At 31.3% G+C, this 26676-nt stretch overlaps 2 protein-coding genes across 2 annotated transcripts in view; one reads left to right on the top strand and one right to left on the bottom strand.

The window, feature by feature from the left end:
- The first annotated feature begins 4112 nt into the window (after positions 1–4112).
- On the top strand, positions 4113–7816 carry LOC107449229 (uncharacterized). Its single transcript, XM_016064701.3, has 2 exons — positions 4113–4617; positions 6783–7816. The coding sequence occupies exon 2, from the start codon at positions 6812–6814 to the stop codon at positions 7778–7780; it is 969 nt and encodes a 322-aa protein (XP_015920187.2). The 5' UTR covers positions 4113–4617; positions 6783–6811; the 3' UTR covers positions 7781–7816.
- A 1643-nt stretch (positions 7817–9459) lies between these two features.
- The window catches only part of LOC110282127 (transcription initiation factor TFIID subunit 11), a 45869-nt gene continuing 28652 nt past the window's right edge, over positions 9460–26676 (bottom strand). The window contains exons 2-3 of the mRNA XM_021144884.3: positions 19948–20162; positions 9460–13955 (exon numbers count right to left, since the gene is read on the bottom strand). Of these exons, the coding sequence (XP_021000543.2) occupies positions 13590–13955; positions 19948–20162 (581 nt within the window). The 3' untranslated portion in view covers positions 9460–13589. The remainder of the gene's footprint in view (positions 13956–19947; positions 20163–26676) is intronic.

Here is a 26676-nt window from a genome sequence, read left to right as displayed (position 1 = left end):
GCTTATTAGTAATTTTTTCAGCCTTTTTACTATAAATATTAACTACTTATCCATTGTAGAAAATTTATTTTTCCTCGCGAGATATTTATTTTGTAATCTCGCGCTCGAGTATTATTAATTAAATGTTCAAAAAAAAAGGAGGGAGATGGGTCATATGTTGCCAAATATAATTCTTAACAATCATAGTGAAATTTTTGATTTAAAATGTGCGCTTATCGTTTCCAATATTCTTTTTGAAACTTATTCACTCCTTACTTTAGTTTTTTTTTTAAAGGAAGCTAACAAACATAAATGAAAATTATTGAACTTATATAATTTATATTTCTGCAAATTCAACTCGTGGTGTTTATAAAGAAAAAAAAAAGATGTTGAGCATAGGCTCATAAGCAGAATATTTTCAAATGTTCTGCAAGCATTTCACAGCGAAAAAGGTTTCACTTATTCAAGATACGAATTTTTCTGCAGGACTTCGTTTGTTCGTCAAAATGCCAGGCAGTTTTGAATTTTTAAAAATGCATAAATATCGTTTTAATTTATTCGTTTCTCAATTCTTATACCTTCTTTAACAAATCTAATAATGTCAGCGCCATTGAGAACCCCATTAGTAAATTACTCGCATGAAGTTTCTATTTTTCAATGTAAATGAGCTGGTTTCATAAGAAATTTAGATATACCAATAAACTTGTTTTCAAAAACCCGTTTTCCCTTCTTTTATTAAAATGAAAAATTCAAAATGTAAATAAGTAAATACAGTTTGGTTAGTGTTATAAACGAATGTTGCCTGAATTTAATATAAATCTTTCTCTTCTTTCTACGTCTTTTACTTAACTTAGATTTATTATTTGTTTATGTATTTATTGTAACCACGATATATTTTTGTTTTGCGCTCCTGGCTACTTCGATGCATAATTAGTTTGTTTATGTTATACGAGGCTTCATGCCTGTCCTTGTGTTAAGTGAGAAATATATAGTGAAAGAATTGAAATCTTTGTGTAAGAATATAGAATGTATCATTTAAGAGAATTGATTCTTGAAAGGCTTGGTTTACTCGAAATAGAATGGAAAGAACAGTTACTAACGTAAACAAATGACACATTTCAACAACCAATCAGGATCGAGATAACCACACTACGTCACTTGCAGGTATCCCATTGGATACCTGCAAGTGACGTCATCGTCGGTAAATCGTAGCATTTGTCGATTCAGAAGCCACTCTGATTCTACATGCACGCCTGACGTCGCCTATAAAGCATCCAATTAAATCTGTTTTAAATCACATGGTTAGGTAAATTCATTTCACTTCTTCTCAAGTTGTAAGTTTCCAATTAATAAACCCTAAGATAAAAAAAATGAAGATCTTTTTTTCTTAGAATTGGGTACTTGCAACTCCAGAAAAAGTAAAGTGATTATGTTAACCATGTGATTTAAATCAGATCTAATTGGATGTCTGCAAATAAACTTCACGCATGTGTGTTTAACCTGAATTGGCTTTTGAATCAACAAATACCCCGATTTACCTACGATGACTTCACTATCAGGTATCTTAAGGCCTGGTTTCTTAGGACAGGACGCCGTCAGCTGGAAATCAGCGCTAACCTCTGATTGGTCCATTTGTGAGTTTGATAGTATACGTCATCGAACTCTCATCTTGAACTACGATTGCCGTCCAACTCAACTGCAGTTGGATTACAACGTGACGTTAACCACAGAAGCAATGGCGGACAACATCCAACAGCACATTGAAATCAGCCAAGATTTTGATTTTGACATTAAACATAGCTTCTTCATTAAACATAGCACTCTTCATTTAGCTCAGCTATAATGTGTTTTTTCTTGGACNATAGTGTATTTTTGATCTACTTAATTTCTGAGAGAAAATAAAAGAGCATTAAACAATTTAAAAATTTCAAGTATTTGATAAATTCGTTTTTCTCAAGTTAAATATTCTCAGTCGGGAAAGACATAAAATTGAAGGTTAAATGAATAAATTCGGAAACAAATGTTTTGGAATAACAAACTGTGGCTCATGTAAACTTCAATAAATATTTCTTTACATTTAATGTAAGTTTGTCTCCTTAAAGTGGAAGTAGTTACTAAATTCCAAAGTAGTTTGTAGTCACTACATTAAAAAAAAAGTTTTTATAGTTAACGACCTTTGCAACAGAGTAGTTATAGTTAACAACAAAAATAATGTAGTTTTTCCGCCCACTGCAGTATTGAATTGTCTTTTATTTATTTATTGACAAGGTATTTATTAAATATTGTGCTAAATTTCACATTTTTGTCCCTAGTCTATATTAGTTGAAAGTAAAAATCATCAGAGTATTATTTGTAAATGAGATAAGTTTCCCAAAACTAAAATGAAAGTACAGAGGGATTTTGTTCTTTTTGCTTTTTAAGTTGTGTATATTTTCACATAAAAATAATAATATGGATATTTGATTTCTACTAAATGGATATGTCTACTATATGGATATTTACTGTGTGTATTACTTCTTTCTATAATAAGTTTGAAATGCAAGTGTTGTCAAAATGCCAGGCAGTTTTGTACTGTACGCCCTATTGCTTAAACGAGAATCCTAGATTTATGTTTTCGTATCAAGCAGGGGCGTAGGAATAGGAGGTCGCTGTGATCTCCCTAAGATTTTCACAGTTCAGCAAAATTTGCTTGGCATTCGGCATATTTACCAAAATTCCTTTTCTCTCATTTTATTTTGAAAAAGCAAATGAATTTATTAAGTATTACACCTGATATTTTGCTGAAAAAAAGAATGCATAAATATTGTTTTAATTTATTCGTTTCTCAATTCTTATACCTTCTTTAACAAATCTAATAATGTCCGCGCCATTGAAAAACCCATTAGTGAATTACTCGCATGAATCTCCTATTTTCCAATGCAAATGAGCTGGTTTCATAAGAAATTGAGATATAGAACCAATAAACTTGTTTTCAAAAACCTGCTTTTCCTTCTTTTATTAAAATGAAAAATTCAAAATGTGAATAGGTAAATACAGTTAGGTTAGTTTTATAAGCTAATGCTGCTTGAGTTTAATATAAATCTTTCTCTTCTACTCCTTTTACTTAACTTTGATTTACTGTTTGTTTATGTATTTATTGTAACCGCTATATATTTTTGTTTTGTGTACCTGGCAACTTCGATGCATAATTAGTTTACTTATGTTATACGTGGCTTCATGCCTGCCCTTGTGTTAAGTAAGAAATATATAGTGAAAGAATTGAAATCTTTGAGTAAGAATATAGAATGTATCATTTAAGAGAATTGATTCTTGAAAGGCTTGGCTTACTCGAAATAGAATGGAAAAAACAGTTACTAACGTAAACAAATGCCACGTTTCAACAACCAATCAGAATCGAGATACCCACACTACGTCACTTGCAGGTCCCATTGGATACCTGCAAGTGACGTCATCGTTGGTTAATCGTAGCTTTGTCGATTCAAAAGTCACGCAGCTTCTACGCGCATGCCTGACGTTGCTTATAAAGCATTCAATTAAATCTATTTTAAATCACATGGTTAGGTAAATTCATTTCACTTCTTCTTAAGTTGTAAGTTTCCAATTAATGACAACTAAGATGAAGAAATAAAGATATTTTTTTCTTGGAATTGGGTACTTGCAACTCCAGAAAAAGTAAAGCGATTATGTTAACCATGTGATTTAAATCAGATCTAATTGGATGTCTGTAAGTGAGTTCACGCATGTGTGTTTAACCTGATTGGCTTTTGAATCAACAAATACCCCGATTTACCAACGACGACTTCACTATCAGGTATCTTATTGGTAACAAAACAGAAAATACTATAAAGAACAAGATCAACCTACTTGAAGATATGAAAATGATAGGCGACGAAAGCTAATAACGAAATTCGTAAATAAGTGAAGAACAGTTTCTCGTTTCAACAAAATTTCATTTTATAAAATTTTTTCAAAAGAATATACTTGAGTTACATATTTTTCTTTTATAAATATTTTGAAATTTTCGCGTGGCAAACGAAAAAATGTTGATAATTTTTTTTTTATGGTACACATAAACTGGAGAAAGAAAAAAACTGTCCTTGTTAATTATTAGTCGAGTGCTTTGATAACAGAAATTGAGTTTTCTGCAATTCCTGAAATCTATCGATTTTCAAAGATTAACCTTCTTCGAAATTTCATTTATACTCGATATCAACTATAATTCATGCAATATTAAAAAATATTATGCTTCATTAGTTTATTGAAATTTTAAAAATTAATTTATTGAAATTTCCACTCCTTTACCCCATTTTCATTAAAGTAGATTCCGTGCATTTAAGCTCGTTTGATAAAAGTGATCTTCGTGCAGAAAATGAACTTTTAATTAATATCTGAAAAGCTTGTGAAATTATTATCATCCATCATCTTGATCGAAATTGCGTTTTGCCTTACACGAACCTTGCTTTGCATAAATTATTTTTCTTCCATCTTCGAATTTAATAAGTATTCAATCAACAACACTTCAGAATCTAAATAGTTAATGAGGGCAATTATATTTTATGAGTTTTTTTAAAATATGTTTCCCTTGTGCTTGATGGGTAATTAGTCTTTTATCACGTCCAAAGTGAAATCACGAAATATGTAAGTAACTTTGTGTATTCATTTAACTTGTAACTATAAGAGTAATTGCTGCATTTTTCATTTTGTGCGCTGTTCTTTAAATTGAAGACAAACTTGTTGATTAATTCAGTTTAATTTTTCTAATTAAAATTTATCTTTGTGTTACATTGTGTTTTGGAGACTCTGTTTCTAATGTAGTTAAAGAATTAGCTTCAAAATTATTCGAAATAGGAAAATATGGAAGACTATTTTCAATCTTTTGCTAAATTTTTGACTTCAAATCTTTATTTCAAATCTTTGCTAACCAAATCGATGCTACTTTTTTTTTAAAGCCAAGGAACACTCCTACATATGAAAAAGTCATCAAAATTGTTGATCTGATTCAGCTCTTTTTAACATAAATTCTCTTGTTATTTTTACAAGAAATAACTTCTTTCGCAAGGCAAAAGGCCCAGAACAAACAAAAGTGGCTGCTTCCACCTACTCACTACTGGTATAAAGCAAAAAGACTAGGACTCTCCCTATCTCTTCCTGGTGACAGGCAAACCAACACTTGCTTATCCCGACTGGCCAGTGGACACCTGAAAAGTCTCACATTTTCTGCTAATCAAAAGATTTTTCCTCTTTGCCCTAAATGCCAACAAAAACAGGCATCACCTGAGCACATCTTGAACTGTTTAGGGCTCTGGACTGGAACGACATTCATTCCTCTCCCATTCTGGTTTCGGATTTTCTTAATGTCAACGGATTTATTGATCTGGTCTGACCCTGTCAGACCAGATGGGAATTAGCAACAACAACAGAAATAACTTCTTTGCAAGAAAACTAATGTTTTGTAAGAAGAAAAAAAATTACTTATTTACTTGGCATATAATAATGAGTAAATGATATAATGAAAGTGGTAAGCAGGTACTTAGCCATTTCACCAGAGCAAGAAAATTCAGCTATTTTATTTATTTATTGATTCAAATAAAAAATTTAGAAAAAGCAGTTAAATTTGTTATTTTTTTATAGGCGACTTTATCGCCTGTGAAGGAGAAAGGAATAAGTAACGCCAAGTAATGGCGATCATAATTTTTGAATGATAATATTTCACATATTAATTTAATATTATTTTGTATATAATAGATTCTTTAAAGAGTTACAGTTACTTTTTAAAGTACGAAAACGAATGTAAGTTTATGATTCCGTCCGATAGATATATACTTTGACGAACACTTTATGAGGAAATGATATCCTAATTTCAGGAAACAGAATAGTTTCTGCGTTATTCTTGGTTTAGTAAATTCGATCTACCAATTTATAGAATTTTCACTCATCACTACTTGTAAATAATTCAAAGGTTTACTCGATACCGCTATTTGTTACAGTTAAGCCGGGGCATCCCTGACTGAGCAGCATTACCCGCCATACGCTGTGCGAAGCGTGGTGGAAGCTGATACGAATCCCGCTGTTACCGTAGATCTATTTTTGTGCTGTCCTTCTACTTGAAAAAAATTTATAAGTCTTAATTGAGTACACAAATTTGCAAATGTACGTTGTACCAGTAAACCAAGACAATTAATCCGTGTAGTCTTTTAAAAAGTTTTCAAAATTAACCGAAAATTTGTAAATTTTAGCTTGTAATTCTCAAAAATATTTTGTCGAGTTAATAGCAGCTGGCAGCTCTGATATTAAACCACAAATACAGCCTATTTTAGAGCTAAGTATATCTGGTAGGAAAATAATGGTGATATGGAGCTCGAATTATAGTACCACAAAAGAGAAATATATATATTAATATTTTTATAAAAAAAATATTTTGTAAATGTGTATCTATGCCTAAAGTATCTTAATACCAAGTGTGAATACATAAAGATAATTTTATTTACATTCATAAACAATCGGTGTAAAATTATAATTTCTTGGAATCGCACTTGGGTTTATTTTCATTATTTGTGTTGGTATTTGATTTGTCTTACCGTTTTGTGCACGATTTCCTAACATTGTTCAGTACTGATTTCATGATGCTTATTTTGACACCTCTTCAGAAGTACGGGTATCCAGCTAGTAGTAGCAATAGTAATAATAATAATAAAAAGTTTAGGTAGCAATCATGAAAGTTAATAAGTGAAGCCCCTAACTATTTATTATAGGAAATATATTGCAAAACTATATATATATATATATATATATTATAATTTTAGCTGAGCAGTTAGTTGTGATTCTCAGTGACATGGAATTCACTAATCATGGCTGTACTGATGTCACTAAACCATCTGGACATGCCGGTCATTACGAACCATTTTGCCACTGTGATTACGCAACTCCGCGTCGAGTAAATTTCAATTTGGGAGATGTGCCCAGTACAGATCTTGAACAACGTCTTCCAGAAGATTTTTCAGGACCTTACAAAGAGTTCAATCCACCCGGTGACAGAACTCCAGCTGTTGGCGAAAAAGAATGGGGAGATGTCCCCTATTTGCCATCTTACTTAGATGAGGCTCATCGCCAGAAAATCCCTTCTTCCGGACCTCCCGACAATCTGTACAGCCGTGGCCCGTTTTTTAAAGGTGTCAGCGAAACACACGAAGAGTTTGTGAACAGGGGTGGAATCGAACCCAGGAAGTATCACACATTTGTACGCCACTACGAAGAACCCGGAATGAAATACGATAAAAGCATCACCCAAACTGATTTTTGTCCACCGTATCCCATGACAGCTAAAGACAAGAATCCGTGTCTTCAACAACCTATTCAAAGAGAATCCTATTCGTCTAAGAGTCGTCGAGCGAAAAATCCTCACATCAAGGAAATCGAGTGTAAATCTGTTGAACCCAAACTCGTGTATATTGACGAGGAACCTAAAAGAGATTTCAGCACAGAAACGGGTGAGAACTACATCTGTTTTCAGAGGGCAAAAACCGAGAAAAAGTTAATGGATTACAGACCATCTCCAAATGAAATATTCCAAGATTATGTTAGAAGCAGTCACTGTGAGTGCCCCTATGACATACCTTATCATTTACAGAATGCTGTCATCGACTGCAGTTCAACTCCTCATAAAGATCTTTGTACCATGTTGGAATGTCCTCCAGAGCGCCAAATAATGAGCCAAGACATCTCAGAATATGCGCCAGATGAGAAAAATGCTTCTCTGTCAAACAAAATTTCGGATTATCCTTATAAATGTCATTGCAAATAAAACTATTGTTCCGTATTATTTGTTTCGTTCCAAACTTATTCTTTTTTCCTGTTTCTTGCATACAAAATGTATGCATCATTGACTGAATTTTGTGTTTGGTCATAATTGTATATATTTATCTGTTTAATTCTTGAGACTCGAAAAAGAAAAATACTTAAAATTTTTAATAAAGTGTACAAGAAAGAGAGAGATCAGACTGGTTTTTAATTTAATGATCGGATTTTTAGGTACTAGTATGTAATCTTAATAGTTATAATGGTAGACCTTAAATAAGCTAATTAATTAGTGTAGACTTTGTCTAAAGCTGTGAATTAAAGACACAAAAATATAACTTCGTCAAATAAACTTACCTTTTTCCTTATTTTTGACCCTTAAAATATGAAGTGAGGAATATAGCTCAGTTTAAAAAATGGGCCTTAATAATAGCATCAGTAAAGAAGTCGAATGTTTGAGGCGAATTTCGACTACTTAATATTTTGCGTATTTTGCCCTATCTCAGACACATTTTAAAGAATAAAAAAATATGCACAATTTTTAAAAAATAATTCAATGTGAAATATTCAATAACATGGAATTTGATAATGTTTGAAAGTTTTTTGAATCGTAAGGTATTTTAAACTATGAAACTTAAAACGAAAAGTTCAAATATTAAACCATGGCTTTTGTATCCCAATATTTATTGTTTAAATTATCAATATATAGTGGTAGCTAATAAATATTCTTATGTTTTATCCATTGTAAGATCGTGGGGAATATACTTCCCACCATCGTCAAATTTTAAATTTAAAAATGCAGCATAGCGAGGGCGTTGTGAGTAGGTACTAGTATTTAATATAATATTGTGTTATTATCAAAACTCATACAAAATATTTTAATTTCTTGCTCGTCGGTTCGTTAATTACATTTTATTAAACTTAAAAGTGAAATCATAAATTTTGCTACTTTAGCAAAAATCATAAAAATTAGCATTACGAGTGTAATCATTTTATTACATCATGTATTTGCCTGTTTAGATGGCTTTCTATTAGATCTTTGAACTGGTTTATTATTTTAGGCAGCTATAAGGCACTAGCATATAGTATTTTTTTTAACATTAATATTTAATTTAATTACTAATAAATACTAATTTCAACTATCTACTATTACATGGGAAAAATACTCTGTTTCTAATCCAGTTGCAGTCCATCTTTCACAATGTCTCTCACTACAGTGTTAAAACTCAAAGATAAAGAAAAATAGGACCACAAACAGCCCCAAGTGCCCCAATAAAAGTGCCAAGTGCCCAATCTAGATTGGCGAAATAATATTTTAAACTGAAGTTGTAAATATAGCAATAAATTTACGCCAGCTTTAAAAAAATCCCGTCCACTTTAAATTTTAATCGATGACACCTAAATTATATTTCATTAAAAGAAAACTATTGAAAAAGTAAGCAACATGCAATGTATAGAATTTCTATTTAATTTCTAATTACTATGATAACTAGTTAAAAGCCAGAGAAGTTCATTCCAAATAATGCCTTTTAATTTCATATTTAGTATTTCTTGCATATGTAAACTGTAAAGTTAAATTTATGTTAAATTGAAGTTATGTTTATGTTAATTTATGTTATGTATGCAAAATGTTAAATTTATAAAAGAGTTTGAAATAAGAAAGCAATTGTGACAAAACAAGGTTGATAACTCTATAAAATGTACATTTATTAACACAGATATGTACAATTTGATTTTAACATCAGATATGACAATGTGCAATCAGAACACATATTCAATAATTAACACTTTACATTCTAGTTATGTTCTATTTCAGTAAATCAGACTAAAAAATACTTTCATTTGAAAATATCATAATTTTCAAGCAATTTAATTTCTCTTAACACTAACATACTTTAGTATTAATTTGTATTATTTTTAACTGACATGTTCCCTAATATAGAATCTAAATATTAACATGTTTTCCGCAACATTTAATTGCATAATTTGCTGAGGAAGCATATTGCTCACAAAGTAAAGTGTGAAATAGAAACCATTCGTCCTAAACAGTACAAAATAAAAAATATACAGGAATTATTTTTAAGACATTGAGATTCATAAAATTAGTTGGTTAAAGTTCAGAAAATCCATTCAAATATATAAGTGTAAAATTGTTCATTTTTGATTATTCAGTTTTTAAGCACACTTTCGCTTTAACTCATTTAAAATATATTTTTATTAAACAATAAACAATTATGATGCATGGTAAAATGGATAGAATAAATATATACATTAATTTCTTAGTAAAACATATTAATGATTATAGATTAATCAAGCTTCAATAATTACATTTTTAATAAAAAAGAAAGAAAAAAAAATCAGAAATTATTAAAAAAATTTTTAAATTTATTATATTAAGTATAGTATCTAATAAGACTCATTTTCTTTTTAGTAACAATAATGATGTATCTCACTGAACTATATAAATATAGAAAAAATAAATAATTACATACATTGCCTAAAAATTAAAATATATTTAGGAAGAGAGCAAAGGACGAAATAAAGTGGTTGAAAAAAAATTGGAATTGAAAAATTTTTTTTTTCAATTTCTCAAAGAAGCAGTGTTTTTCAATTAATTTAAAACAACACTGTGGCTGCTGCAATAAGCGTCAAATGTTTTTCAAAATACAACAGCTCTAATATAGCCAAAAAAGCAATTTTTTGGTTACATCCGACTTTTCCCTTGCAGGGAGCTCAGAAAACATGCAGCTAAATCGCGAAGGGGTTCGAAAAAAATTAAGCGTTTCTGTCCTGAAATTATGTTAAAAGCATCACATGGTTGTCATGGCAGTCGATGTCACCTGGAAGTAAAGTTATTATTTGTTCGCTAAAATTAAGAGTATCACCCATAGATTTACAGAGGCAGGTCTGTTTCGAGTATAAAGAAAGGGTGCCCGATTCTCTACCATGGGTTTGTACACCAAATTCAGCTGTTGGTACAGACAACAGAACCGTGATCTAGGATTTTTCGGTTCTGTTATTGCCCATTTGTAAATCGTCTTCTACAACTCTCAGAGACTCAATCGTTACATAATGACAGAAAATGTGATTTTTGCTTAGAATTATTTAACTTCGAAATATGTGACTTAGAATATATGAAAGAAATATGAAAACAAACTCCATAAATGTGATTTTTTTCCTTCGCTTAACACGTATCTACTTCCATATAACGCCGGCTGACAAACTCCCGACTGTCACTTTCGGTTGCACAATCTAATGCAATAAGTGCTTATTTTGCCTTTCTATAACGTTGCAGATATTTTCTGAACACCCTGTGAATTTCAGTGAATTTTATTTTACGTACGGATCTTATAAGATTTTACCGATTTTAATGTATTTGTTTTAAAATAAGAAACACGCATATCATTATAATGCTAATGGCATACTAACGTAAATATTAATTTAGAAATTGAAATAAATCAACAAAAAATAATAACATAAAAAAATGTGCGTTTTTTTAAAAATGAAATCAGGGGTTGTACAGTTCTTGATAACATTAAAAATAGAGATAAAAATATTATTTTATATTTAGCCAATTTTTAATAAATGAATGACACCTGCAGAAACTTAAATATATTAATAATTAAAAGAGATATAATTTGATAGATGTAAATTGTTACTTAAAATAATTATCCACAATCTTACATTTAAAGCACTTTTTAAAAACTTTCTCCAGTACTGTACAAACCCTGTAAATGCATTCAAGCAAAACTGTTATTACTGCACTAGGCAATTATCATTCGTTATTGTCTGAAAGCCATAGCTTTATTAACAAAAATTTTTTGGTGTAGAAGTATCGTTTATGGCACAAAATTGAAATAAGTAGAAAGAGAAACACAGATTACAAATTTAAAATTTTTTTGTTGTTGTTTCCTTTGTATTTGGATTAAGTATTCTAATATATGAGGAATGCAAGCAACTAATTTTTATGTACTCCAACACACAAAATGTGAATCTAATAATAGTAAATATAATTTATTTTAAAACTATACTTGTGTTTCCTTAAAATTAAAATTTAGAGTTAATCTATATCACAGATAAGCAAACAATGAAAATTTCTTTTATGGACCCCAATACCTAGAATTGAACTATTTTTTCTTCATTTATTTCTTGAACAATATTAGTAAAAAAACGAAATATAAAATTAAAGAAAATTATATTTATTAGAATGAATTAGCTTTAAGTTATAAGAGGACAACCCGATTTAAGTACTATTTGAAAATTAATCCAAAAACAAATTCTTACCTCCAATATTTGAGGTTTGGTTTTTGATTTTTTTTCCAGTGGTAGCAAATTTAAGTGAAATTTTAAATTAAATTGAATTTGATGTAGCTCTTATTAAAACTGCAAAACAATTCTGTTCAAACATATGCCTTTAATATATCTGTTTGAATCCTTCATATGAAGTGGTGGACAAAATGTTTTTAATTCTAATTTATTCAAATATTCATTTATGACCTTTGCTACCACTAGGAAAAAATAATTTTTGATTCGACGGAAATTCCTTAGTATGTTTCAAGTAATGAATGCATCGAAATCTTGGAAACTATCTTCTCTTAAAGTTAAAGAAGGTAATATTTTCTGAAAAATAACTTAAATTACTATTCAGAATTCTATATAACCTACAAACAGCAGATGCAAAATATTTTTAATTCCATAAAACTGCCTTACAATGATTTATTCTTCATTGGAGTGAAAAAATTGAATATAATAAGGCTTTTAGTTTTTAGAAACAATGCATATGATAAACGACACAGAACTAGGATTTTAAGAAACAATTTTATCAATTTTAAACTTTATTTTTTAGGAAAAAACGTGATTTAAATAAAACTTTTTTCAAGTGTTCTACTTTTTCTACTTTCAGTACTAGCATATAACTTGAGGTAAATTTTGATAATTCAAATCTTTTTTTACAAGAAGTTTGACTGTAAAGATAGTTCTGTGGACTATAGATCTTAAGCGTCATTACAGACGTAATTGGACATTTTGTCAAATAACTATATTTACGATGCAGTTTAAAGTATAACTATGCATCCTTTTCATTATCTCACGAGAATGCGTGTAAAACTTCAATATTCCAATAACTAATTTATGATAAAATTCCGTTAAAAGAACTGCAGTAAATAATTCTGAAAAATTTAAATATGTTGGATTTTAATACTCTAAAAAATTTATGATGAAATTTCATTAAAAAACTGCAGTTATTTAATTACGTTGAGTATTTAAGTAAAATAATAGATCTTTATTGATCAAATAAATTAGAGTACTAATAAATCCTGCCCTAGCATTAATAGGTGCTGCCATGGTGAAATAAAATCCATAATATGTAATAGCTTGGAACATAGTCCATACTTCAACATTCGAGGAAATAGGCTTAACATATAAATAAGATTTTGCCATTTTTTTTCTACTGCTAAATAGTATACTTTCGTTTAAATTGCGAGATGTCATCATGGTACTTCGTGCTGAATGCGAACTACGTAATATTTCAAAATGATGTTTTATATTAAACGTAAACGTTAAGTACTTAGAACTATTCTGTAGAATAATAAGAATCATTGCACAAATTGTGGGGGAAAAAATCAGCCCTGATTAGTAGTTCTCTGCTGTCAGCTTCATTTTTACAATTGAACCAATTTATTTTACAACGGCATTCGAAAGCTATGTTTCTCAACAGAATAATTATTCCATTCAAGAACGATAAATAAATCTTAATCGTCTGAAAGATTGAATGGAATCTCTCAAAACAAACTGAATTATTACAGAAATGCATCCTTTTAATACAAAAACACGTGATCTCCATAGATGACCTGGGCATCTTCCTCGGGGCTATCAAAGACAGTATCATCTTCATTGTCAGCTAAGTCTTCATCGTCCCCGTCGTCGTCGTCATCTTCCCTGTTTTCCCTCCGCGATGAGGTGTCTTGCTTTTTGCTCGCCTTCTTTGGTTCTGCGTCTTCGAGCACGAAGTCGTCTTCTTTGCTGGCATCTAGTTTATTGTTGCCGCCATCGAAATCGTCGTCGTTGTCATCATCGCCGTCTATCGTGAAGACAAATTGGTCATCTGATTTGGATTTGTCTATCGTGTCCAGAGCATTGCCATCTTGAGGTTCTGAATAGGTGTTTTTGCTGGTATGTCTCACCTATTTAACAAATAACAAAATTAAAAATGAGTTATTCGAACAAGAATACATAATAAAATAATTAAAAAAAAAACTTTTCAGTGGTTCTGCACGAAAAAAGTAAAAAAAAGACCATAAAAACCAGTCACCACAGTACCTATATTTGCATGTTTGGCACATATTAAAAACAGCACCAATTATTATAATACCGGTAGAACTATAACCAAAATTTATTAAACTTCATGGCATCAGTAATAGTACAGAGATTTGTTACACTTTTCCTAAACGAATCAGTTACTTTTCTTTATTAACTTTGCTTTATAGAATATAGCTTATTTTTCTTTTACCATTGATTTATAATTATTTAGTTTCATAGAAACACGTTTTAAAAGCACAACTATAAACAAAGTAAAAGATGCGGTTTTATATAACGTTAGGAATACTTTATTAGGGACGCAGCCTGTAAATACTAATCGCTTAGTTAACACAGCTTGTAAAAAATAATTAAAACATTAAAGAACGCTCAACAAACTCCCTGAACAGAATGATCTATAGTTTTATTTATAACAATGGCTTATGCTAAACCAATAATAAAAAATAATTTTTCAATCTTATGTTTCAAAAACGCAAATTGAAAATTTTGAACGATTTTTAGGATCGGGAGTCAAAGTTACTCCTTAAAGTCGATGTCCAAATCTCAGAACTCTAACACAAATAGTTCTAGAGTAAAAACAGATTCGATTCGACGCAGCTTGCAAACAAAAACACTGAGTAAATACAAAAGGAGAAGTTAAAAAAAAAAGTCTTGTTTCACGCATTTCCGAAACTGCCAACTTCTGTACAAGGTTCAATCTGGCATATCCCACGTAAAGTTTAAGTATTCAACCATATCTCTATCCTGAAAACGTTTATGAGACTAGCTCGTGAAAACTTTCGACGTGAATAATCTCAACAACAATGAAAGTTTTTTTTTTTAGGCTCTGGCATGATATGAAATAACACATTTTTTTCTCAACAAATAATATATTTCAATTCTACAACTGTTGTGCGTTTCTAATTATTATTTATATATGATAAGATTATAAGTTTTTTTTGTTGCATTAGCCAACGCGCTTATGATAATAGAGATGTTCCAGCTAGAGGCAGAATTATGTAATCTGAATAGTAAAATTCAATTAATTGTATACCCGCAAGCGACGTTTGAGTATATGGTATCGTTGCATTTGTTTATGCCACAATTCAGTAGCTAATCAGATTCGACACCCTCAGCCGGCCAGTTGGCAGAGCGTTTAGCGTGTCTGACTACGAAGTCAATAGCTGCTTTTTCGAATCCCGTTCAGGGCATGGACGTTTATCTCTATGTGTTGTCCATCTGTTGTGTGGGATGTGTGAATGTGACCCACCCTATGAACAGGTATCTGTGGCAGTGTGGCGTGAGTAATGTTGCTCGCCTCCTGACTATGGTCAGAAGGTGATCAGCAGACAACGCAAAATGAGTAACACTTCCGGCACCTTCCCTAGTGAAGAACGATAAGTTCAGCGTCTGCCGTTAAAATAAAAGATTCGATGTCCATGCGTGATGTTGATTGCAGGCATATAATTAAATCTATTCCGAACATTGATTCAGTGCAAAAATAAACTAAGCCTAATAGCTGCAACGTTAACATTTCCTGCACTACTACGTCATCCTTTGGGTACCTGTTAATCGAGAGTGGTCTCCTTCTTCTCGAGTTGCAACAGTCGTAATTTTGAGGTTTTGAATGGCAACCAATTGTTCACACAATTCTTGTTATATGAATCTTATTCCTATTCCAAAAGAAACGAATTCCTATTGGTTGCTACAAGTACGTGATTGATCACTGATGAATATTCAGTAGGTAAGTAAGTGAAGTGAAATGATCTAAGACATCTCTATTATGAAAATAGCGCAAAATGCCATTATGAAGAAAAATAATACATGTATGAAAATTAGAAGTGTTTGTGATCTAATTCTTCAATATTTAAAAATAATCTCCAACGCTTCATTATCTGGGTATCATAAAAATGTACAAAAGTTGATAATTATTGATTGAGTTTAATAACTTTAATCTAGAAGGGAAAATCTCGCCGAGATTTGTAAAATATTTAAAAAAAAATATTTAAGCTATTTGCCCATTTTAATGCCCAAATAATTAGTTATAGAAAGACAGTAGATTTAGTTTAAAATCATAGCCTTGCCTCGAATGTAAGGCACTTTAAAACTGTCGAATTTTTATTTTCCTTGACAAAGGAAAATAAAAATTCGACAGCACTCTTTAAAAGCAACGTGGTGGTAGTTTCCTCACAAGCTAACCAGTATCAGTTGAGCAAAAAAATACCGATGTTGAAAGATATCGAACTAGCGCATCGAAAACAAAATGGCGTCGCATATACGTATTGTAAATTTTGGAATTCCTTGGGCAACAGTATAACAATATGAAACAAAATATATTGTAGGGTAGTAGGATCATGCTTCAATATGATTTTGCTCCTACACAATATTTGGCCCATTAAAACATAAATTCATGATTATCTACTGTAAAGGACTGATTTAGCACCCAATGAATATGTTTTGTTTGGGTGCCTGACTTTTGAAGACAGAAAATGTTACTATGTACTAAGCGCATGTTTTCGAGCTACGCATATGGAATACCATTAGTACGCATACTAATTATGCATACGCCATACGGAAAAAATTATATAATTAACTCAAGTGTTCATTGATATGTTGGTTCAAACGTATGAAAGAGGGTATCGGTTTGTTAGCTTTTACATTCTTTTATTTCCACAGACATACAGAGACGAACGATAAACAAAACATTAATAATAAGAAAAAGTCGTTTGGTTGCCTAGCAACCAGCTGGAGTTGCAGTTATTATATCGGCAGACGATTTAAAACAATTATTAAAACTAACTGTTTATTGATGACGGAACATCCTCCCCACCCTGGTCAACCTCAAGAGGGATGACCAGCTGTATGGGTCGAGTTATAGTATTTCTATTCACTCTTAACACACATGTTCGGATTTCCCCATCACGTCCCTTAATTAGATTGGTAATTCGGGCTTTCTTCCACATGTGTCTGGGTCTGATGTCTTCTTGTAGTAGCACAAGATCTCCTGCATGGATGTTGAAGGATTTATGAATATTGCGAACTTGGTGATAAGAGCGAAATTGCAGCAGATATTCTTTGGACCATCTTTTCCAAAATATATCCAACACGTCTTGTTGTTGTTTGAAGAGTTTCGTAAGTCTTGGATTGTTATTCGGATTTGTGGGTATGGATGTTAATTTTCTACCCGTTAGGAAATGTGCCGGTGTCAAGGCTTCCGTATCGTCTTCATCTCCCTCTTCATATACAATGGGTCTGCTGTTAAGGGCGGCTTCTATCCCTACTAGTACAGTTGATAAATTTTCTTTATCCAATAGTGCCCGACCAAGAGATTTACGAAGACAATTTTTGACTAATCCGATTAGACGCTCCCACCAACCTCCCCACCAAGCCGCTCTGGGTACGATGAACTTACAAATTATGCTATTATGAGCGTAAAACTGTTGCACTTTAGTAGATGTAAGAGTGTTCCATAGAAGTATTAGCTCCTTATTTGCAGCGTGGAACGTAGCAGCATTATCACTATAGATGGTATGTGGTAGTCCTCTACGACCCACAAATCGCTGCAATGCTAACAGAAACTTGTCTGTCGAAAGATCTGACACAAGTTCGAGATGTATGGCTCTGGTCGTTGCACAGGTAAACAGTACAATGTAAGCTGTGTCTGAAGGATTCAAAGTGCGAACATGTACGGGGCCAGCAAAATCTATTCCTGTGGTGAAAAATGGTGTAACNTAAGTGAAGTGAAATGATCTAAGACATCTCTATTATGAAAATAGCGCAAAATGCCATTATGAAGAAAAATAATACATGTATGAAAATTAGAAGTGTTTGTGATCTAATTCTTCAATATTTAAAAATAATCTCCAACGCTTCATTATCTGGGTATCATAAAAATGTACAAAAGTTGATAATTATTGATTGAGTTTAATAACTTTAATCTAGAAGGGAAAATCTCGCCGAGATTTGTAAAATATTTAAAAAAAAATATTTAAGCTATTTGCCCATTTTAATGCCCAAATAATTAGTTATAGAAAGACAGTAGATTTAGTTTAAAATCATAGCCTTGCCTCGAATGTAAGGCACTTTAAAACTGTCGAATTTTTATTTTCCTTGACAAAGGAAAATAAAAATTCGACAGCACTCTTTAAAAGCAACGTGGTGGTAGTTTCCTCACAAGCTAACCAGTATCAGTTGAGCAAAAAAATACCGATGTTGAAAGATATCGAACTAGCGCATCGAAAACAAAATGGCGTCGCATATACGTATTGTAAATTTTGGAATTCCTTGGGCAACAGTATAACAATATGAAACAAAATATATTGTAGGGTAGTAGGATCATGCTTCAATATGATTTTGCTCCTACACAATATTTGGCCCATTAAAACATAAATTCATGATTATCTACTGTAAAGGACTGATTTAGCACCCAATGAATATGTTTTGTTTGGGTGCCTGACTTTTGAAGACAGAAAATGTTACTATGTACTAAGCGCATGTTTTCGAGCTACGCATATGGAATACCATTAGTACGCATACTAATTATGCATACGCCATACGGAAAAAATTATATAATTAACTCAAGTGTTCATTGATATGTTGGTTCAAACGTATGAAAGAGGGTATCGGTTTGTTAGCTTTTACATTCTTTTATTTCCACAGACATACAGAGACGAACGATAAACAAAACATTAATAATAAGAAAAAGTCGTTTGGTTGCCTAGCAACCAGCTGGAGTTGCAGTTATTATATCGGCAGACGATTTAAAACAATTATTAAAACTAACTGTTTATTGATGACAGAACACGGTTATTACGGAGGATATTTTGATAAAAAATAAAACTACTTTTAATAAATATTTATTTTTGCTTTTTTTTTTGTCGTATGCCTGTTTAGGCAGAGGGGGTGCGATTGTTCTTGTTTTTCAGTGGCGTCATCTATGGCCAAGAATTCGACTTCTGCCGCACCATCCACACAACCACAAACTCGTTTATAGGACGGGTCCCATTCACACACACAAAGGAGAAAAGACATAGAACACACAGAGAGAAAGAAACATCCATGTCCTGCCCGGGATTCGAACCCAGAACCTTTCTTATGCAAGGACAATTCCCTCCCCCCTACACAGGCCGGTCGGCAGTTGTTTTATTCGATGGCACATATATCGAAATATTCATAGGCAAATTCAAATCTTGAATTTTTTTCAGATTTTGAAGCATTTTTTCATAGAGTCGCTGAAAAATAAGTAACAAAGTATTTTTCAGCACTTGAATTTATTTTTGCAATACTTTTTTTTAAACAACAATTTTAATCATAATTTCTCGGTAGTTATTGTATATATATATACACACACACAATAACTACTGAGAAATTATGCTTAAAAATGTAAATACATGCTTAAAAATGTAATATATATCGTAGTAGTTCCGAATGCATTACATATTTTCTCTTCCTCAATTTAGATATAAGATTTTTTTTAACATTGAGAATGTCATGGTAAGCGAGTTAAAACATCTTCCAATAGTGCCGCATGAAAAAAAAACATTTACTAATAAAAGTTAAATGAACAGCTTTTGACGCAAGATTTTGCACTAATGACCTCGAACTAATTGACCCACTCAAGCCACACTTTTTTCCTTACAAAAATACCATAAGGTAATAAAGGCTTTGCATATGATTCTCTGGATAGGCTTTTTAATGCCCTTAGGATTCTGAATTGGAGATCAGGGACAAAAATATTTAAAACATTAAGAAAAGTAAAACAACCAAGGAACTGGAACATTGACCAAAACTTGCAATGGATATCGAAAAATCAAACAATAAGGAATATGAAACACTGGCCAAGACTTTTTCAGTGAAATGCAGAATAGTTCAGAAAATTACTTTTATGATTCCTGATTGGTTATCGTCATCGTCTTCCAGCATCAGCCTGGTGTCGGTGGGTTGCATAAAAAGGAATTCAGAGTCACGATTGTTGTTATTCTCGTCTTTGTCTGGTTGCACGACGTCGTCATCATCCTCATCGTCGTAATCCTCGTAATCTGGGCTCTCTGGGATTGAAGATGGCGATGCTGAGATTTCCTTCATCCAACCACCACCTGAAGACAGAAACTAATATTTAATTGTCGTACAAAAAAGATTTCCAGAAAGGCAATAAACTGTAAATACATTTATAGCTGCAAAAAGTGAACCTCAAAAAATATCGCCCAAAACAATTTTCAAATTAAAGATACCGTTTTCCTGTTTTTATAGATTACAATGGCCCCTGAAAGCAAGAGCTCTGTAACACACGGCTAAGTTCTTGGCCATTGTGGGCGATGTGTGTACTGAGATGAAATCTTAATGATTCAGTGGTCGTATCTTAAGTATGACAATTAAGTCGCTTTTATAAATTTACCACTTTGTGTGAGTCGCATACATCATACCTTTTACTGTTAAAGAAAAATTGCTGTCATCTATTTATTGACAAAGACAAGATGGTTAGGTGGAAAACATGCAAATAGCTATTCTGAAGTCAAACTTAACACTTATTGGTTGACTAATCAAAGTTGCTACTTGATGACGATCCATATGTGACGTCATCACAAAGCCTTATTATAAGTTTCTTTTCATCCCATTCACCCCTTTAGCAATATTAGCGACTAGTTCACGCTGTGGATTAAAAGAGTAGCACTCAACAATTTATAAATTATTGTCGCTGTCATACCTTCGTTTACCTCTGTTTATTTTCTATCGATGTTCCAATTATATTTATATCTTTAAATTTAATAGTCTTTTGTTGTTTTATTTCAGTAAAAGTTATTGAATCAAGTTAACCTTAGGTTAATATTTGTTTTGTAAAACCATTTATTACTCTGCGACATTCTATGACATTTATTATTCTATGACATGAACAAAACTAGTTAGGCCTATTACCGCAGTGAGGCGCTGTACACATTTAGTCGGGAAAAGATGCCCCTTTGTCACGCTTTGAAAAAGCTTTTCGTTTGTCTTTTTAAATGCTCCAGAATTAGGAAATTCTTTATATCTCTGCAAATGTGTGTTTGTAATAGTAGTATCACTAAAGTTACCAATTTATTAACGACAAAATCATTTTTTTAAACAAAACCATAAAACGATACTCCAAATGATTTAATCAATGTTATCACGAGGATATCTATTTCAATTTAATAACATCTCTCAGTGATATGAGCTGAGCAATGATTTATGGGATATCTTTTTGAGGAGGGATTTATTCAATTACCTAAAAAACTCATAATGATTTCATAACGGTCATAACATTTGCACGCAATTCCTCTTTCTAGTCTGCCATCCATCATAATAATCAACCCCCCTGTCACAGTCTCTACCGGAAGAGAAAAGAACCAAAATAGAAGAAGTGGTCAAACCTCCATCTTCTCCCATCAGAATTCACTCGCATGAGATATCAGACGAAGGAAAAAAAAAATGAAAATAAATGCCCGAAAAATATTCTCTTTGGAACTAAAGACATATAAAAAGAAAATGGCTATTTTCGTTAATGGTAGAGTCAATTACATGCCCTGAAGACTTCGCTACGATTTGTCATCCTAAGCTGCAAGAATTTCTTCGCCAAAGACTGGCAGTAGCGATTATTTCCCTCCCGGTGGTTGTCATGACAACCTGTTCCTCGTATTTCCCTTCTTCACTTCAGTTCTTTCAATACCGTCGGAATGAAAGAAGTACATAATAATGGAACTTCTTGGACGAGAAATATTTCGTCTTAAGCAGAGTGGATTGGAGCGCCGTTAATCGTCATTCTCTATAACGAAGGTCACAGTGGAGCGGAAGATAGTCATAAATTCATCTGGGCTTTATTTTCCAATTACGCTACAATAGTTTTCCAGAGGGGTTTACTTAGAATTGTGGAAAGAGGCGTTTCAATAAGTATTAAAAAAACTGTTCATTACTTCTATTACGAAGTAGAATTAATGGAATAACATTTTCCTTTGGCATAGCGATAAAACATTATAGTAATGGTTAGAATTGAAAGTTTCTATTTATGAGTAAAAATAATGACTTTGTTTAAGTTTAAGACGTGTTTTACAGCGTTATATTATTCTATAAAGTTAAGCTAAAAAGGAAATTAACAATTATAGTTTTAAGTAAAAGTATTTACCCAGAATTCTATACGATATTAATAAAACTTAGTTACAATGCGTATACAAGAAGAAAAAAATCCGTGCCGAAATGCACAAACCCAAAGAATATAGACCCAAAGAATATAGATTGTAAGTCGAAGAAATTTCAGTGTTTATCCAACGCTACCTATTCAATTATTTTTTTCTATATTTGCCCACTTATTTAATTGGATGTTTTAATATATGAATCAATCAATAAGAATTCTCGCCATGATATTTATTGGAAATTCGTTTATTTGTTGATTTTGAGTTCGAAAAGTGGCCTAATTTTAGTGTATATTTTGATTTGTGGTATAAGCAGTTATGGTAATATACAAACGGAGGGTCCTCTCATTTTCGGCGATTTGCAAATAAACGAATATATAAGTAAATAAACCAAAAACCAATCACATAAAAGTATAAACAAAAGTTGCGGTAACCCGAAGGTGACGTCATTGAAAGCAAATCATGTTAACCAGAAATGGGATTTAAGCAAAACTGAATGAAATTTTATCGCCAAACCAAGAAGAACCCGATTCTACACTAGAGCCGCAATTAAAATCAACCTCTGCTCGGCATTTATTTCAAAAATAATAAAATACATTATAAAGCTCCTTTTTATTTTTCCAAAAAATCACCCTCTGATAGTAAGTTTTTTTTTAAGCCCAATTGTATTTTCCAAACTATAAAAATCAAAACAAAAATATTCATTGCATCGGATTTAAACAGTATTAAACTAAGTTAACGAGTTCAGCATTTTGTTTACCTGGATAAGACTTTATTTAACATCACATAGTTAAGCAGAATCTTATACAAAATTCAAGTTCAATTTTTTAGCATTAATAATTTAAATATCCTAATAAATGAAACATTTTATTAATCGAACAACGAAATTATTGTCCTTGTTCAGCAAGATGGCCCAAAACAGAATATATGGTGCAAATCTAGCACTAAAATATAAAAACGCATTCTTCTAATAAAGCTTTCAATATTTCCCCCCAAACTTCTTTCTTCAAATTTCTTTTTAATATTAATAAAATAACGAAATTATTCGTCTTAACCGAGTGCTCAGCAAGATTGGCCTAAAAAAGAATATTTGGTGCAAGTCTAGCACTAAAATATAAAAACGTATTCTTCTAATAAAGCTTTCAATATTTCCCCCCAAACTTCTTTCTTCAAATTTCTTTTTAGTATTAAAAAAATAACGAAATTATTTGTCTAAACCGAGTATCATTCAGCAAGATTGCCCTAAAAAAATATTCGGTGCAAATCTAGCATTAAAATATAAAAACGTATTCTTCTAATAAAGCTCTCAATATTTCCCCCCACTTCAAATTTCTTTTTAGTATTAAAAAAATAACGAAATTATTCGTCTTAACCGAGTATCATTCAGCAAGATTGGCCTAAAGAAGAATATTCGGTGCAAATCTAGCACTAAAATATAAAAACATATTCTTCTAATAAAGCTTCCAATATTTCCCCCAAACTTCCTTCCTCAAATTCCTTTTTAATATTAAAATATAACGAAATTATTCGTCTTAACCGAGTGTTCAGCAAGATTGTCCTAAAAAAGAATATTCGGTGCAAATCTAGCACTAAAATATAAAAACGTATTCTTCTAATAAAGCTTTCAATATTTTCCCCCAAACTTCTTTCTTCAAATTTCTTTTTAATGCTAAAAAAATAACGAAATTATTCGTCTTAACCGAGTGTTCAGCAAGATTGGCCTAAAGAAGAATATTTGGTGCAAATCTAGCACTAAAATATAAAAATGTATTCTTCTAATAAGATTTTCCATTTCCCCCTTCCCGAACTTCTTTCTTCAAACACTTTTTTAATATGAAAATAAATAACGAAATTATTCGTCCTAACCGAGTGTTCAGCGAGATTTACCTCAAAAAGAATATTTAGTGAATATCTAGTACCTACTAAAATATACAAACGTATTCTTCAAATAAAGTTTTCAATATTCATAATAGGTTTCCGTATTACCGTGGGAGGATTTCGTGTTTTTTTTTCTCCGTGTAATACAAAAGCAGGTTAGTTTTTATTAAAATGTCCTCCACTAAGGCAAGTTTGTACCAATGCTTGATTCAGGAGTATCCTTGTCTTCTGGGTTGGGTTCACAATTACAAGGCTATGGAGTTGAACGTTGATAGTAATAAACTCATATGTTCAATATCGATTATAAAATAAAATTAAAATTTTTTTTCTTCTTTAACCCACAGCTGTCAGATTTTACCAATTTTTCGTAAGATATATATTTTTTTCAATAATTGAAATTTTAGTGAAATGTATGCTTTTTCTTTTCATATTTTGATTTCATAAATTAAATTTAACGTGGTTTTTACAAGCAATACACATAAATTTGTTTTTGTTTTTATTTATACATTATATATAAATGCATGAAAGTCATGAAATGCTGTTAATAGGCTCTGGCATAATGAAAAAATATTTTGGAAATCAAATTTTAAATCGATTGTCGGCACATTACAACTCGCGAAAATCATTACCGGAAAAACCAATATTTGACAGCTATACTTCATCCTCTAGGTCTAGATAATCAACAATTTGCATTTTTTTAAAAATATTTTTTTTAATATTGAAAAGAGCAGTATAAAATAACAGGATGAATGCAATGCACATAAATCTATCGATATATTATTTAAAAATAAATAAATGAAAAATTATAGAATTTTCTTATGTTTTTAACGAATTCTTTAATCTTGAAATTGAGAATAATTTCTGTCAGTTTGAGACAAGAAAAAATTCATAATTAGGAAAATTAAAACTATGCAAAGCGTTCACATCACAGGATTTTCAGGAGCGAAGTCATTCATAAAATGTTTCCTCTTCGAAATTCAATTGAAGAAGCGTTTCTGTAACGCTTTCAGCAATGCTTTAAATTGAAAATTCTTTCCTTCTCGAGTAATTCTTCTATGAAATGACTCTTCACGTTTGAACATGAATGGAACTTTTCGAGAACAACCTGAAAACATTCCATGACAGCACTTTCCCCCGCCTGCTTTCAAAAGAGTCCTTCAAAAATGGGGGAGAGGAAAACTGGATTCACTTTTAGCAGATTAGAACGATTTCTCTCCTGGAAAATGCTCGAGAGCATATTTCACCTTTTAAAACAGGAAAAGATTGTGTGAAGCGTATTTTTGAAATTTGTTTAAAAATGGAGAAAGTTTAAGATGAAAAGGAAGAAGTTGTGACATTTAAAAGTTTGTTTTATTCGAATCAAATATCCGGAAGGTTTATGAAATGTTTGATTAATGGAAGAGGTGAAAATCAAAATAAAGGAGAAAATTATTTAAGTCAAATTTTTGCAATCATATTTTAAACTAAGAACTTCTAATAGAAGTATATTTTGCATTAAAATTGTTTGAGAAAAAATGTTAACCTGCGTTTAGGTTAACTACTGTAAGGTGGCAATTATTAGGTTATATATATATTCAAAATGAAGAATAAAACAAAGAAAAATTATAGACATATTNTATATATATATATTTCACCTGTAAGAATGGAATGGAATCTGGTTTATGAACAGCCACCCCGATGAATGCAGATAATACGTATAGACTTTAAAATTATGTAAGGATGTATGACTGAAGGATTAAGTCTATAAACGGCTTTCTATCCATATGTGCAGGCTCTGACTTTCAAATAAGTCACCCTATGAAAGATGTGATGTCAATGAATGAATTATTCCTTATTTAAGTCTGTTATTTAAATTACAACGATGACCTACTTTGAATGTTTTTTTATAATTAAATTTATATTATTGTAATTAAATAAATAACATTTTTACATCTTATCATGGGTTTTGTTAAATAAATTTTTTTCTGAATAAAAATCTTTTTGCTAGTTCTTCTCATAGATGGCAGCACTGATATGTTACTTGCTTCAATTTTTACGACCAAATTTATATTATGATTTTATTTTATACGATTCAAGCTATAAGCACAACTTTAAAGATTTTTCTTCTTAGCGAAATTTGTTAACTGTTAAATTAGCATTTTACTTTTAAACCTAAACCACATTTTAATTTGAGACATGCAGGGAAGTTTGGTTTCTGCTTTTTTTTACTTCATATTTTTCTTCAACTAAATTTTTTAACGATATCGGCACATTATAAAGAATAATTTTCATCATAGAATAATTGTTCTTTATTCAGAAATATCGCCTAAAATTATACCGAAAGATGTGTCCTGAGGAAGACTTTTGGTTTATATATGGGTCATTCTCACAAAAACAGTCATTTTCATGTCCCCAGTATATTTTATGTTTGTTTTACAACTTACGAAAAAAAATTTTCAGGGAAAGTGTCCTTCAGAATGCAAGCTAACAAAAGAATAAAAATAAAATTATCAATTTTTATTTTTTATTTATTTTAGGTAATTAAAATATACCAATATGTCATTCCCTCACTTGTCCCCACTGCTGATTTAAAAAAAGAAAAAAATTGTTT

The sequence above is a fragment of the Parasteatoda tepidariorum genome, chromosome 2 (assembly GCF_043381705.1).
Source record: "Parasteatoda tepidariorum isolate YZ-2023 chromosome 2, CAS_Ptep_4.0, whole genome shotgun sequence".
Lineage (NCBI taxonomy): Eukaryota > Metazoa > Arthropoda > Arachnida > Araneae > Theridiidae > Parasteatoda > Parasteatoda tepidariorum.
This window is presented reverse-complemented; position numbering and strand designations above follow the sequence as displayed.

Coding starts and splice junctions, on each gene's coding strand:
- LOC107449229 (XM_016064701.3), top strand. CDS start 6,812: ATGGAATTCACTAATCATGGCTGTACTGATGTCACTAAACCATCTGGA.